The following is a 12,326-nucleotide window of genomic DNA, read 5'->3' on the forward strand; positions in this document are numbered from 1 at the left end:
CTAATAAAAACCTTGAGCAAGTATGAAATGTTTTATTCCGTAAACCTAAGAACCTCCCTCGACGAACTAGGTATATTACATAAGTACTAGTGTTATTATTAGCACTTCTTGAACACCACAGTATGTTGAGATTTCTGCTGCAATGCTGCCAAGTCGAGGTGTCGGGTTCGAACCTAGTTCCGTCGTGCATCCCGCGAGATCTTTGTCCTGTATCTACTTAACAATAGATTACCTATGCGTACTGACTTCATTTACTAGTATATATGTATTAGTAGGGGAGCCAACGAGAGGGATTTTCCGATTTACTCGAACGCGGCAAATGATAATAAGATATTATGCATGTTGTTGAGTACCTCCAACAAATATGAGCCCTTAAACTTCGGTGGGTATACGTATGCAACCAGAAAAAAACTTCAGTATTACTCACCTCAACCAGGACGTCGGATAAAGACAACGTGGGTAAGTAAAAGTAGATAATGTAAACAAATATCAAAAATTTTAATAATTTGATCCTATCCTTACACTTAGGTATGTATTCTGTAGTATAACAGGGAATGTGAGAGTTAGAAAGTTCGTATGGATGTTTGGATGTTTGTTACTGTTTAACGCCGCAACTACTTAACCGGTTCCGGCTGAAATTTAAAGCAAAGATAGGTAATACCTTGGATTACCATATATACTACTTTTTGTCTTGAAAAAATCCATGGCTTTTGCGATATTATATTCTCTTATTCCTTCGGGAATGGAAACTATAAGGGGGGGTGAAAACGCGGGGTTCTGCTAACTTATAAACAAGTCAACTTAAAAAAACAATACAATATCACAGATAGGTACGTATGGAAATTATGGAAAATAAAGACTATATAAAATAAAGAAAACGCGCATTCGTTCTTATATGATAGCAAATTTGCTGCGCAGTAGCATTTTAATTTTTCCGATAATTGACCCGTTGCAGGAGTCGCGTGCGAGTCTGAGTCGCTTGTGATCAACGTGACGAGCAGAGCTGGCGGCAGCACCAGCAGCGCTGGGGCAGCACGGCTACGACCAGCAGGAGCGCGCCGCTACAGGGCGGTGCGCGTCGCTGCAGGCGCGCGCAGGCTCTCCGCGTGCGGCGCGCACTGCGGCAGCGCGGCGCGGCGCGTCTCCGGCGCGAGCAGCACCAGCAGCGCCGCCGACGCCGAGCAGCCGCCGTACAGCAGCGCCTGCACGTACACGCTCTGCGCAGACACAACCGCTCTGAGCGACCGCAAAGTTTATCTACTTACCCACTGTTGGAGTTGTTGTTAGTCTCAAGCAACAAGAAAAGATTAACTAATTATTTCTGGTCTCCCTATTCTTTTTACAGACCACTTTATATCTTTGTCCACTTATCGATTCTTTAACAACTTCAATTTCTTAACAAAACGTTAACAAAAAGTTAAGAAAAAAAGCTGTAGAGTGTAGAACAGCTCGGCCGTGTACACGCACAGCGAGTTGGGCATGCACTCGGCGGAGGTGGCGGAGGGAGCGACTCACCAGCAGCGGCGTCTGCGGCGCCAGCACGGAGCCGAGGCGGCCCAGCAGCGACGCGGCGGCCAGCGCCGACGAGTGCGCGTCCGTGGGGAACAGCTCGGCCGTGAACACGTACAGCGAGTTGGGCATGCACTCGGCGGAGGTGGCGGAGGGAGCGACTCACCAGCAGCGGCGTCTGCGGCGCCAGCACGGAGCCGAGGCGGCCCAGCAGCGACGCGGCGGCCAGCGCCGACGAGCGCGCGTCCGTGGGGAACAGCTCGGCCGTGAACACGTACAGCGAGTTGAAGGCGAACGTGATCGCCAGCTTGCCCACGAAGAACATGCCCAGCCCCGCGCCGCTGTGCGCTGCGGACGAGCAGATAGCCCAGCTGACATCACGAAAATTAATATCTTGGACTCCTTCACTATTAATATGAATATTGCGGTGTAAGGCAGGTCGGTTTAAGTTCTCCGCTTTTATTTAACCTTTATGTTAATGAATTAATTGAGAGATTGGGCAGCGCTCGTGTCGGCTGCCATATTGATGACATATGTGTCAACAACATTAGCTATGCTGACGACATGGTGCTGCTCAGTCCTTCGATTACTGGACTTAGAAGGATGATTTCCATCTGCGGGACATACGTGGAGGAGCATGGCCTGAAATATAACTCAAAAAAGAGTGAAGTGTTGGTATTTAAGGCACCGAAACAACGGATACGTCATGTGCCACCAGTATGTCTTGGAGGTGTACCTCTGAAGGTCGTAGATAAATTTAAATATCTTGGTCATATTGTCACGACCTATCTTGGAGATGACGATGACATTGAGCGTGAACGCAGGTCGTTAGCGGTGAGGGGAAATATGCTTGCCCGCAGGTTCTCCCGGAGCACTGCAGACGTGTCTCTTCTACAGAGATTACGTGCTAGCACCAATGGCATCCTAAGGGTATTGTCTGCTAGGCCCGACTGCCCGATACTAGGCCACTGTGTGGAAGTAGCTATAGGGCGTTCTTGATTGTTGTTTTAAAATATTATAAAAAAATTTCCAATGTTACTAACTGTACTAATTTAATTTAATAAGTAAGATAAAAATGTTACCTACTAATATACTAACAATATATAATTTCTAAAATAAATTCTGAAATAAATTATTATTATTATTATTACTATTGCACAATAAAGTCAAATCTGTTGCTTTATTCTATCGTATTGTGCATTTTGGAAAGACATTTTTCCGATGTATTATATCGTGGCTTTCGACAACGAGGAATAGTGCTGAGCCATAAATGAAAATAAGTAGAAATGAATTTGATGAAATTTGAAACGCGGGTAAATGAAACCGATGGAAAGGGAAAGGGTTCTCACCGACGAAGTAGGGCACGATGCAGGCGAGCCCGCACACGAGGAACGCGACGAAGATGCTGCGGCGGCGGCCGAAGCGCTCCAGCGCCATCATGATGAGCAGCGACGCCACGATCTCCATCGCCATGTTGAGCGCGAAGTTGGTGTACTTGTCGCCGGACAGCGCCACCGAGTTGATGGTGAGCCCGTAGTACACGAACGACACCGCGGCCCAGCACCAGCCGCACAGAGCGAGGCGCAGCATCAGCGCCCGCGAGCGGAGCAAGCTCAGCCAGGGGTTCCCTTGCGTCGGCGCGTCGTCCGCTCGCTCGTCTTCACAGATCGCCTTCAACAGATCTTCGTCGATGGTGACCTGATTCACAATAAAGTATTTACGGCATTTACGACACCACGTCTCAAGAGGCGACGTGGCTCGGATCGCAATGGTGCCAGTGACGGATCCGTAGGGGGCGGGTGGATCCGTCGTGCTGCAACGCTCCAGCGCCAGAAGGGGGAGAGTGCACACAGTGACGAGCGCGTTTGCCTGAGATCGGAGCTGGTGGGTTGACTGTACCGTGCTATCACGAATATACTAAAGTTCGCCCTCAGGCACGACCGGCTGCGGGGGTGGCGGTGGGACGTCGCTCACTTTGTTCCAGCGCGCCGCCTGGCGCACGTTGCGCGCGGCGCGGCGCCGCTGGCCGCGGACGTGCAGCCAGCGCGCGCTCTCGTGCAGCAGCAGCCCGTACAGCGGCAGCAGCAGCGCGGGCGCGTACACGGCGCGCAGCAGGCGGCGCCAGCGGCGCACGCGGCGGGCCAGCAGCGCGAACAGCACGCCGCCCAGCCCGTAGCCCACGCCGGTGGCCGCCGCGAAGGCCACCCGCAGCGACGGCCGCGCCAGCTCCACCACTGCAACCGCGTCGAGCTCGAGTCAGGAAACGTCACGACGTCTTCTCAGAACCAACACCAATCGCTTCACTCACTTCTCCTTATAATACTTCTAAGATCTGAGATTACTACTCGGTGGTAGGGACGGTTATGCGACGATAAAATAACATATCTATCTATTCATTGTACCCCATCTCCGTTCAGACGTTCCAGGGGCTCATCAATTTTTTTTATTATGCTTAGATGCCAAATCCATAACCAGAACCAGAACCAATCCAGATAATCTAACCTAACTATTGACTAGCCTCCGACGTAGTGCGAGGGCCAACAAAGGCAGATGTAAATGTAAGTTGAGGAATTGCTTTGTGGGTGTGTATATGTAAGTATGTTGCGCCTCGCTTCGCCACCTACCTACTTTGTGTAAGTAAGATTTCGACCATAAAAGTAGGAAGCAGATTTATAATATATCTAAGCGCTGTTTTACGTGTGAGGGAATGTCATACTGCAATCGTATAAAGGGGTAGAATTGGCAGAGATTGCTGGCGTTCGCTGTGACGAGCAGAGGCGGGAGCGCGAGCGGGGGCGGGAGCGGGGGCGGGCTAAGCACGTACTCATGACGTAAGCGGCGCTGTTGAAGCCGTACCCCAGCGCGGCCTCCAGGAACTCCAGCGCGACGTAGGCGCGGTAGTTCGGCATGAACGACTTCAGCACGCCCAGCGCGCCCGCGCACGCCGCCAGCGCGCACAGCGCCGTGCGCCGGCCCCAGCTGCGGACAGAGGCCGGCTGCTTACTACTCGTCCAGTAGAGTGGACACGAGAGGGGACGCAATTTACTTACATACTGTTAATAAACAGTTACAGCCTAAAGTAGTGTACCAGGGAATTCTCTGCTATCAAGAAAGAGAGAAGTTCCCTTGAAATACGCGAGAACCTACTGATGGAGTGGGAGAGAGAATCGTCGGGAGCAGGGAATTTAATGGTTTTTGTTAATTTCACTATGTAAGTACTCTTGGATTATCAAGATGAGTCTAATGATATCTTGAATAAATCTGTTCAGCGTTTTGGAAGATAAGGTAAAGAATATTACAATTACATACGATATGCGCGAAAAACATAATCCTTCTTGGCAGTCGGGTAAAAAGAAGAAAAAAGAGGGTTAATTAGGAATGAAGGGTTATTATGTGCATGTAGAACTCACCCTACCTGCTGGCAGAAGTCCGTATGAATGTTTTCCTCCTCCACAAAAGTTTGGGGGAGGAAAACATTCCTACGGACTGCACGCCAGCCCGAACTGACATACACACAATAGTTGGCCGTTCGCGTACCCGTCGGAGATGTATCCGGTGAGCAGCAGCGCGAGCGGCAGCGCGGCGTTGCGCAGCGTGCCCACCAGCGTGCGCCGCCACTCGCTGCACGCCAGCCCGAACTGACATACACACAACAGTTGGCCGTTCGCGTACCCGTCGGAGATGTATCCGGTGAGCAGCAGCGTGCCCACCAGCGTGCGCCGCCACTCGCTGCACGCCAGCCCGAACTGACATACACACAACAGTTGGCCGTTCGCGTACCCGTCGGAGATGTATCCGGTGAGCAGCAGCGCGAGCGGCAGCGCGGCGTTGCGCAGCGTGCCCACCAGCGTGCGCCGCCACTCGCTGCACGCCAGCCCGAACTGACATACACACAACAGTTGGCCGTTCGCGTACCCGTCGGAGATGTATCCGGTGAGCAGCAGCGCGAGCGGCAGCGCGGCGTTGCGCAGCGTGCCCACCAGCGTGCGCCGCCACTCGCTGCACGCCAGCCCGAACTGACATACACACAAAAGAACGTTTCGTTCAACATTTAGCACGGCAATAAACTTACAGACCGACGTACGTGCCTGCTGCTGCCACATCTAGTCTATAAATCTCTAAATGCGTTACGTCATATCGATGTAAAAAATAAAAAAAAAAATAAAAATGTAATTGTTAAAGATGAAAACTCAGAAGGAACTTCACAATTTGAGGATTAAACATTAATTTTGATGATAATTGATAGTATATCATTGTATAATACTTTCCATCACAACCTTCGCCTCCAGATTCAGTTAACTCTTACTGGAATCAGCTAAACCGTTGTTCTGAATGTGACTTCCGACCTGGTTCCTGCCTCCCAGTTTTATCTTCAGTGCCCAAGTTTAAGCTTTCAGCCAAAAATCGAAAAGACTTCTTTTGAATTTATTAAGAGTTTACTTGACTTCTTTGTTTTTTCTGCTTTAACCAAAGCTCGTAGCGGCAGCGGCGTTACCTCTGCGTATATGGTGTCCATGGTCTCGTAGAGGAAGCGCTCGCAGGGCACGGTGCGGTTGTGGTGGAAGCGGTCGCGCTCGCAGGTGGTGCCGCCCGGCGGCAGCGGCTCGTAGCGGCGGCAGCGGTCGGGTGGCAGCAGTGACGTCAGCGTCGCGTTGGCGAAGCTGCTGCCCGCGCCCTCGCACTCGGGCACCACGCATCTGTCGGTCAAAGCAACACATTGTAAATGTACACAGAAGATGTCGTCGTCAGATGTTTGCACCGATTAATGCGAATCTATCATACTGTTGCGTTTTAATCTCTAAAAACCGGACAAGTGCGAGTTGAACTCGCGTGACGAGGGTTCCTCGAACCTTCGAACCCTATCGTTCGGTTATCGAACGATCTATCATAAAATTTTAAATAACTTGGAAACTTTATTTATTTTAAAATTACAAAAAAACATATTTCAGATCCTCTTTCATTTGATGTATCACACGATGAAGTTTGTAAAAGTTTCTTTTTCAATTTTCCATCTTACCCCCCATTAGTGCCCCCATATTGAAATTTTACCTATTACTATTACATCCCTGTATCTGTTGTCATCCTTTTGCCACAAGAATTGAAGAAGTACATTCGGAGAAAACAAGACAGACATTAAAATATGCGCAAATGATATTATAAGGGTTCCATTTTTTGTACTACGCAGCTACGTTCGGAACCCTAAAAACAAAAATGTTTATCTTTGTTTTCCCAACGAGAGGAAAAATCCCTACGGTTTTGCCAATAGACTTACAGTAGGGTCCGACTTTCACGCACTAAAATAATCTCTCCCAACGCCCAGCATTACTTCGTGCTGACCTATCTGTTGTCATTTCTTGCGTTCAGTTTCTGCTTGTGTCTCTCTGAACATTACCGTTCGGAGCATGTCAGCGCATTAGTCCACACTGCCCCCCACTGCCACTCACCACTCGCCTCACTCGCCCGCGAGCAACAAGGTTTTGCGCATTCCTCCCACTCCTTGAGCCAATGCGCTGTCACTTGCACCCTCGGCCATTCAAAGAGATCATGCCTCAAACTGTCCTCCTTTCCGCAGAAGCAACATTTTTCATGTAGAGCCTTTCCAAGCTTAGAGGTTGGTGTTAAACACCCCTGTCTACCTCCCCGGGCTGTGTGTGACACCTAATAATGTACAGGTATATAACTGTGTTGTTAAATGTCGGCGGATCATCTTGAATCTGATAGCATCAGATGAATGTCAGATTAGATAATAAAGATTATCAGCATATCCAAAGATCTGTGTGTTGCAGATATCGCAGATATAGCGGTTACCACGGAAACTATCAAAGACTATTTCACATAACAGAATCATAGAATCTTCTCTGTGTATTTGGAAGTTCGTCAACAAATAACGCATCTTGGATGCTTATTTTATCGCTTAAGAAACACGAACTCTGGACCATAAAGATAAGGAATCTATAGATACAGCTACTCATACATACAAAATAAATAAAATTGTGGTGTCGAAACGTGTCTGTACGAAACTTTAAATTAACAGCTTTATATTGAATGCATGTTTAAACTCGTAGGTACGTACTTATTTCTAAATCTCTGTTTTTATCTTTTGTTCTTTGTTTGTTTGTTCTGGCTAATGAGACGGCTGGACCGATTATGACAGTATTAAAGAGTAACTTAAGCTACTGACACTGAACTTGCCGTTTTATTAAAATTGCACACCGAAAAAGGGTAGTGAGTGCTCATTGAGTAATTTGCGGTCAGGGTTGACCTTGGCTTGTCAAGACAGATGGACGGACTGGTGGGAGGCTTCGGCCGTGGCTAGTTACCACCCTATCGGCAAAGACGTACCGCCAAGCGATTTAGCTTTCCAGGACGATGTCGTGTAGAAACCGAAAGGGGTATGGATGTTTATCCTACTTACAAGTTAACCAGTTTCCAGCTTATAGATTGCATCATTACTTACCACCAGATGAGATTGTAGTCAAGATTTTAAAATTATTTTAAAGAAATAATAACTTTATAAATATTTTTCAAGCAATTAGAATAAATTTTCAAAAAATATGAGGTAAGTAAAAAGTGTGTCAGCTCCGACGCACGAATGGAGTTTACTCTTTTCAATAGCAACGCCTGAAAAGTGAAAGGTGCGCAACTGAGGTGCAGTGCTGCGTGCGCGCCCGCCAACAGCGTGCACGTGCGTCCGGACGCGCTAGGCATGTGCACGCTATGGCGGCTACGTACGGTGAAAGGTGCGCAGAATAGGTTGCGCACAAAAAACGTACCGAGGGGTCTAAATGAAAAATCGATTGTTAAGGAGTAAACTCCAATAAGTTATGAAATGACATGCGTATTGTGCCTGATTTTCAATTGGTCTGAGTATGGTCAAAATCTTCGCGTTCCATAAGTTCGTAGCCTAAGTAAACCAGGAAACTACAAAGCTATAATTTTTTAGTTAATTTATTTTTCAACTTTATTTAGCTCAATACACTTATTTTGTTGGCCTGGAAACATTTCTATACCAGCTATTTTTTCTCTTTAAACTCGTAAAAAATGCATAACTTTCATAAAAATTTTGAACTCGATAAGTGCTTTTTCTAGCTGCGGAGATAGATAAAAGTCTGATGGAGACGAGACTAGATCATATGAATATGGTGGTAAGGTAAGAATTCCAAATTATACTGATGAATTTCTGCTATGCTTTTAACAAACGTTTCACACGTTTGTTAAAAGCATAGCAGAAACTCGCAAATTATCCTGAAGAAACAAACAAAACTTTTCTTCTCAATGACCATGGCCATTTTTCTTTAATTTGTCCTCTGAAACATCGCAGCAGATTTCACTATTAAGCAGAGTTTATATTTACGCCTTTTTTTAGTAATCCACCGTAATTACATCCCGCGAATCTCAAAAAACTAAGACCATTACTTTTCCAACACGCAAAACTGCTTCTGCCTTTTTGGAACATTTTACCCAAGCGCAAAAAACGCTGCCATTTTACCCAAGCGAAAAAAACGCGCACTTTATACTACACCGGCCTTCGGCCGGTTGTTTGTAATAGGGCTTCTGACTGTGACTATGGCTGGGCATTTTACCCAAGCGCGAAAAAAGCGCGGTCTTTGGCCGCGAACTTTATTCTACACCAGCCTTTGCTAAACCTTTCTTCTTCAAGTTCTTCATTGCAGTGATTAAGTTTATTATTAAAATTAAGATACTCGATTTTTTTTTCATGTTAAAAAATACGAGTACCTAGTCACGATTTGTTTGAAGGGATCGCGTGGGGAACGTAACGAATGCATAAAATTTTATTCTATTAATATAGCTATACATTGAATAATGTAGCTTTAACATGAGGGTAATTTAATAAAAAATAATAAAAAAGAACAACCGACCTTAAAATCATAAAAAAGTTTCCATTAAATTAAAAGCGAAACATAAAACCGTATGTGCTACCTTCTGATCAGTTTGAAGGCGGTACCAAGTTAGTGCTGTGTTACTTAAAGCCGTATCTGAAAGAAGTATCTGAAAATCCAGTTAAAATCTTTATGATTTAAACGGCTTGAATCAAATCGAATCGATTTTTTGAAGTCGGTTAAAAATGTATGACATTCCGATATAAATTAGGCTACGAACTTTTCAAACGTCCCTAGTATATAATGTTAGGAGCAAACAGGAAAGGCGCCATAATTGGATCTCGCTCCATGCTAAAATTTACCTCGGTCCGGCGCTGGGTATAGTCGCCTACACAGCATACCCTATGTACGTCTCAATACACTCACAGCTAAATTAGAAAGTTGCGCACTAAAGATGCGCACCAAAAACGTGACACTTTTTCGTTAGTTCAGTTGGTATTACCCCTCGGATTTTTCTCATACCGGGCGCCTTATATATAAAAAATCGATTCTTAAGGAGTAAACTCCAAAAAAAAGTATTACCAAAATACTAAAGTAACATCGGTCAGAAGTATTTTTGTAGATGTAAAAACATTGACATTAAAGAATTCCTCTTAGAGGAAAAACATTAACAAACGGACGTTTTGTACCTGTTTGAGATTTTCCTTATCACTATAAAACAGCATACTTTAATAGATCTTAGAATAAAATAAAAACCGGCCAAAGTTCCGTAGATTAAGGTAGGTAGGTAACTTTAATCCCTTATGTAATGCACAAAAATACCAATACTGATACCCATACTTTGCATGTAGAGAAGGAACCCCAATATTTTGTATTTTTACTTTCTTTTTCTAAAAAATTCTAAAAAAAAAAATCATCCCTACTAGCCTTTAATGAGAATGTCTTGGATTTGGTCGCAACGTTCTCTCCTTGACCTTCCCTTAACAGCAGGGCTGGCTCATTTTTTGTGCAAAGGATCAGCCTCGTCATCGTTCCAAGTGGGAATGATTTGTATAGCTATTAGGATAAGTTCGTTCAAGTTTTCGTAATGCATTCATCAGCTCACTCCACATGTCATGCGATCTGCAGTAAAGCGGCGTGCTCACCGGAACGGCACCTGGTCGGCGACGAACACGTAGTTGAGCGAGTGCATGGCGGCCAGCACGTTCGGCACCAGCAGCAGAAACAGCACGTAGCGCTGGTACAGCCCGAACGGCCCCAGCTGCAGCAGTGCCAGCTCCAGCGCCTCGCCCGAGTCTTTATATATCCTGTCTGTACCGTCCTTGTCCCCATCGCTTGAAGCGGTCCAGTCTTTGCTGTTTGCAGATCTTTTTCTTCCTAAATCGGATGGTATTTCGTTTTCAGCTTCGTTATCTACGTTAAAGCTTGTAGTTAGGGATGCAACATCGCTCATAATAAACATCGATATTAAAACATCGATATTTTTAAAATTGAAACATCGATGTTAAATACATCGATGTTTAAGAACGATACATCGATGTTTTTAGGATTGTGATTTTTAGGATTGTCATTGTTTTAAACTTAGCAACAATTCGTGCTAGGCGTCACAGACAACATAAGAATGCGAATGAGTAAATTAATATTAGGGTATGTTATTCTGCTAACCAAAGAATATGTACACCAAGGAGAAGAAGTGAATCTACTTACATTAAAACGTTGAACATAGTAGCAACATTATTTCAGCAAAAACAAAAAAGACAAAAATTATTTTCTATTGTTTACAGGGATCATACTCAGGATAATTCCTTTGTTAAATACCACTAGACTGAATTACTACTACTAGTACTACTAATTTATTTCTTCAATCCCATCTTATTTTTCGTAGCCAATGATTTTTTTTATAAAAAGATAGATGGCGTTGAAAAAATATAGTTAAAAAAACATCGTTCTCGATGAACGATGTTTCATCGATGATAACATTATCAATATCGATGTTAAAACATCGATGTTTATGAACGATACATCGATGTTTTTAAACATCGATGTATCGTTTGCATCCCTACTTGTAGTGCAACTTCCACTTTCCGTTGAGTTAATCCTCGTGTTCCCATCGTGACTGTGCGGCGTCGCGTGCTGTGCGTCGTTGAGAGCGCGAGGAGCTTCTCCCGGCTCGTCGGCGTCGGCTGCAGCTCTGTGGTCACGCGCGTCAGGGCGGGCGCCGGGCTCACCGGCGGTCGGCATGGCGCGCTCAGCCACACACGCGCAGCTCTCGGCACACACTGCAGGTGCAGGTGCTCGGCCGCGTCACCGTTATCGCCGCCGGCGGATGCCTTGCGATAACGACAACCTTGTTTTTCGAGTTTTAATCTCATGTCGAGAAACAATATTTTGATTCGGTATTCATCTTCTAAAGTGTGCGAGTCGACGCTCGTGCAGTGTACGTAATGTAACAGTAAACCGGTCGAAGCCACCCATCGTAATGAAAGTATTACATGTACGAGATTTCATTTCAATTTGTTCAACGTTATTTACTTTCGAAAGTTATTTTTATCTTTGTCCACCATTGATTTTACTAGATTGATTTCAAATCGGTCGGCGAAGCATTAAATTAGTTTGCATGTAATTTAACTTGACAGTGAAGTACCTGATGAGTCGATGACTCGGCGGTTGCGAAACCCGTCCATCGCCGCGGCTGCCGGCGTTGATTTTCATTCTATTCATGAAACTATTTAAGTCTCACTAATTTCATGGCGTTCAGTTCGATTATGTGACCCTGGACTTCGTAACTATCATCATTATTATTTGCAGTAGTTCGTACGTAGTGTAATTGATGGAAAAGTTCGCTGATTTTGATGACACGCCATGACATTGACATTTCCTTATTACAGTTAGTTACTAATTTTTTGTACGCGCATGTTCGACGCCGAGTGCAGGCGTTATTGAGCTTGAGCTTTTCAGAGACCAGAAAACCAACAC

General features: G+C 45.4%; 1 protein-coding gene across 1 annotated transcript; it reads right to left on the minus strand.

Annotated features, from left to right (window-relative positions):
• Positions 1-17: 17 nt before the first annotated feature.
• Positions 18-11,931, minus strand: LOC112044144 (organic cation transporter protein-like). Its single transcript, XM_052885042.1, has 9 exons — positions 11,413-11,931; positions 10,496-10,774; positions 6,005-6,206; positions 5,047-5,525; positions 4,334-4,488; positions 3,484-3,743; positions 2,859-3,207; positions 1,676-1,857; positions 18-1,217 (listed from the first exon to the last, which is right to left on the minus strand). The coding sequence occupies exons 1-9, from the start codon at positions 11,589-11,591 to the stop codon at positions 1,062-1,064; spliced, it is 2,241 nt and encodes a 746-aa protein (XP_052741002.1). The 5' UTR covers positions 11,592-11,931; the 3' UTR covers positions 18-1,061.
• Between the last annotated feature and the right edge of the window lie 395 nt (positions 11,932-12,326).

Source organism: Bicyclus anynana, chromosome 13 (assembly GCF_947172395.1).
Source record: "Bicyclus anynana chromosome 13, ilBicAnyn1.1, whole genome shotgun sequence".
NCBI classification, from domain to species: domain Eukaryota; kingdom Metazoa; phylum Arthropoda; class Insecta; order Lepidoptera; family Nymphalidae; genus Bicyclus; species Bicyclus anynana.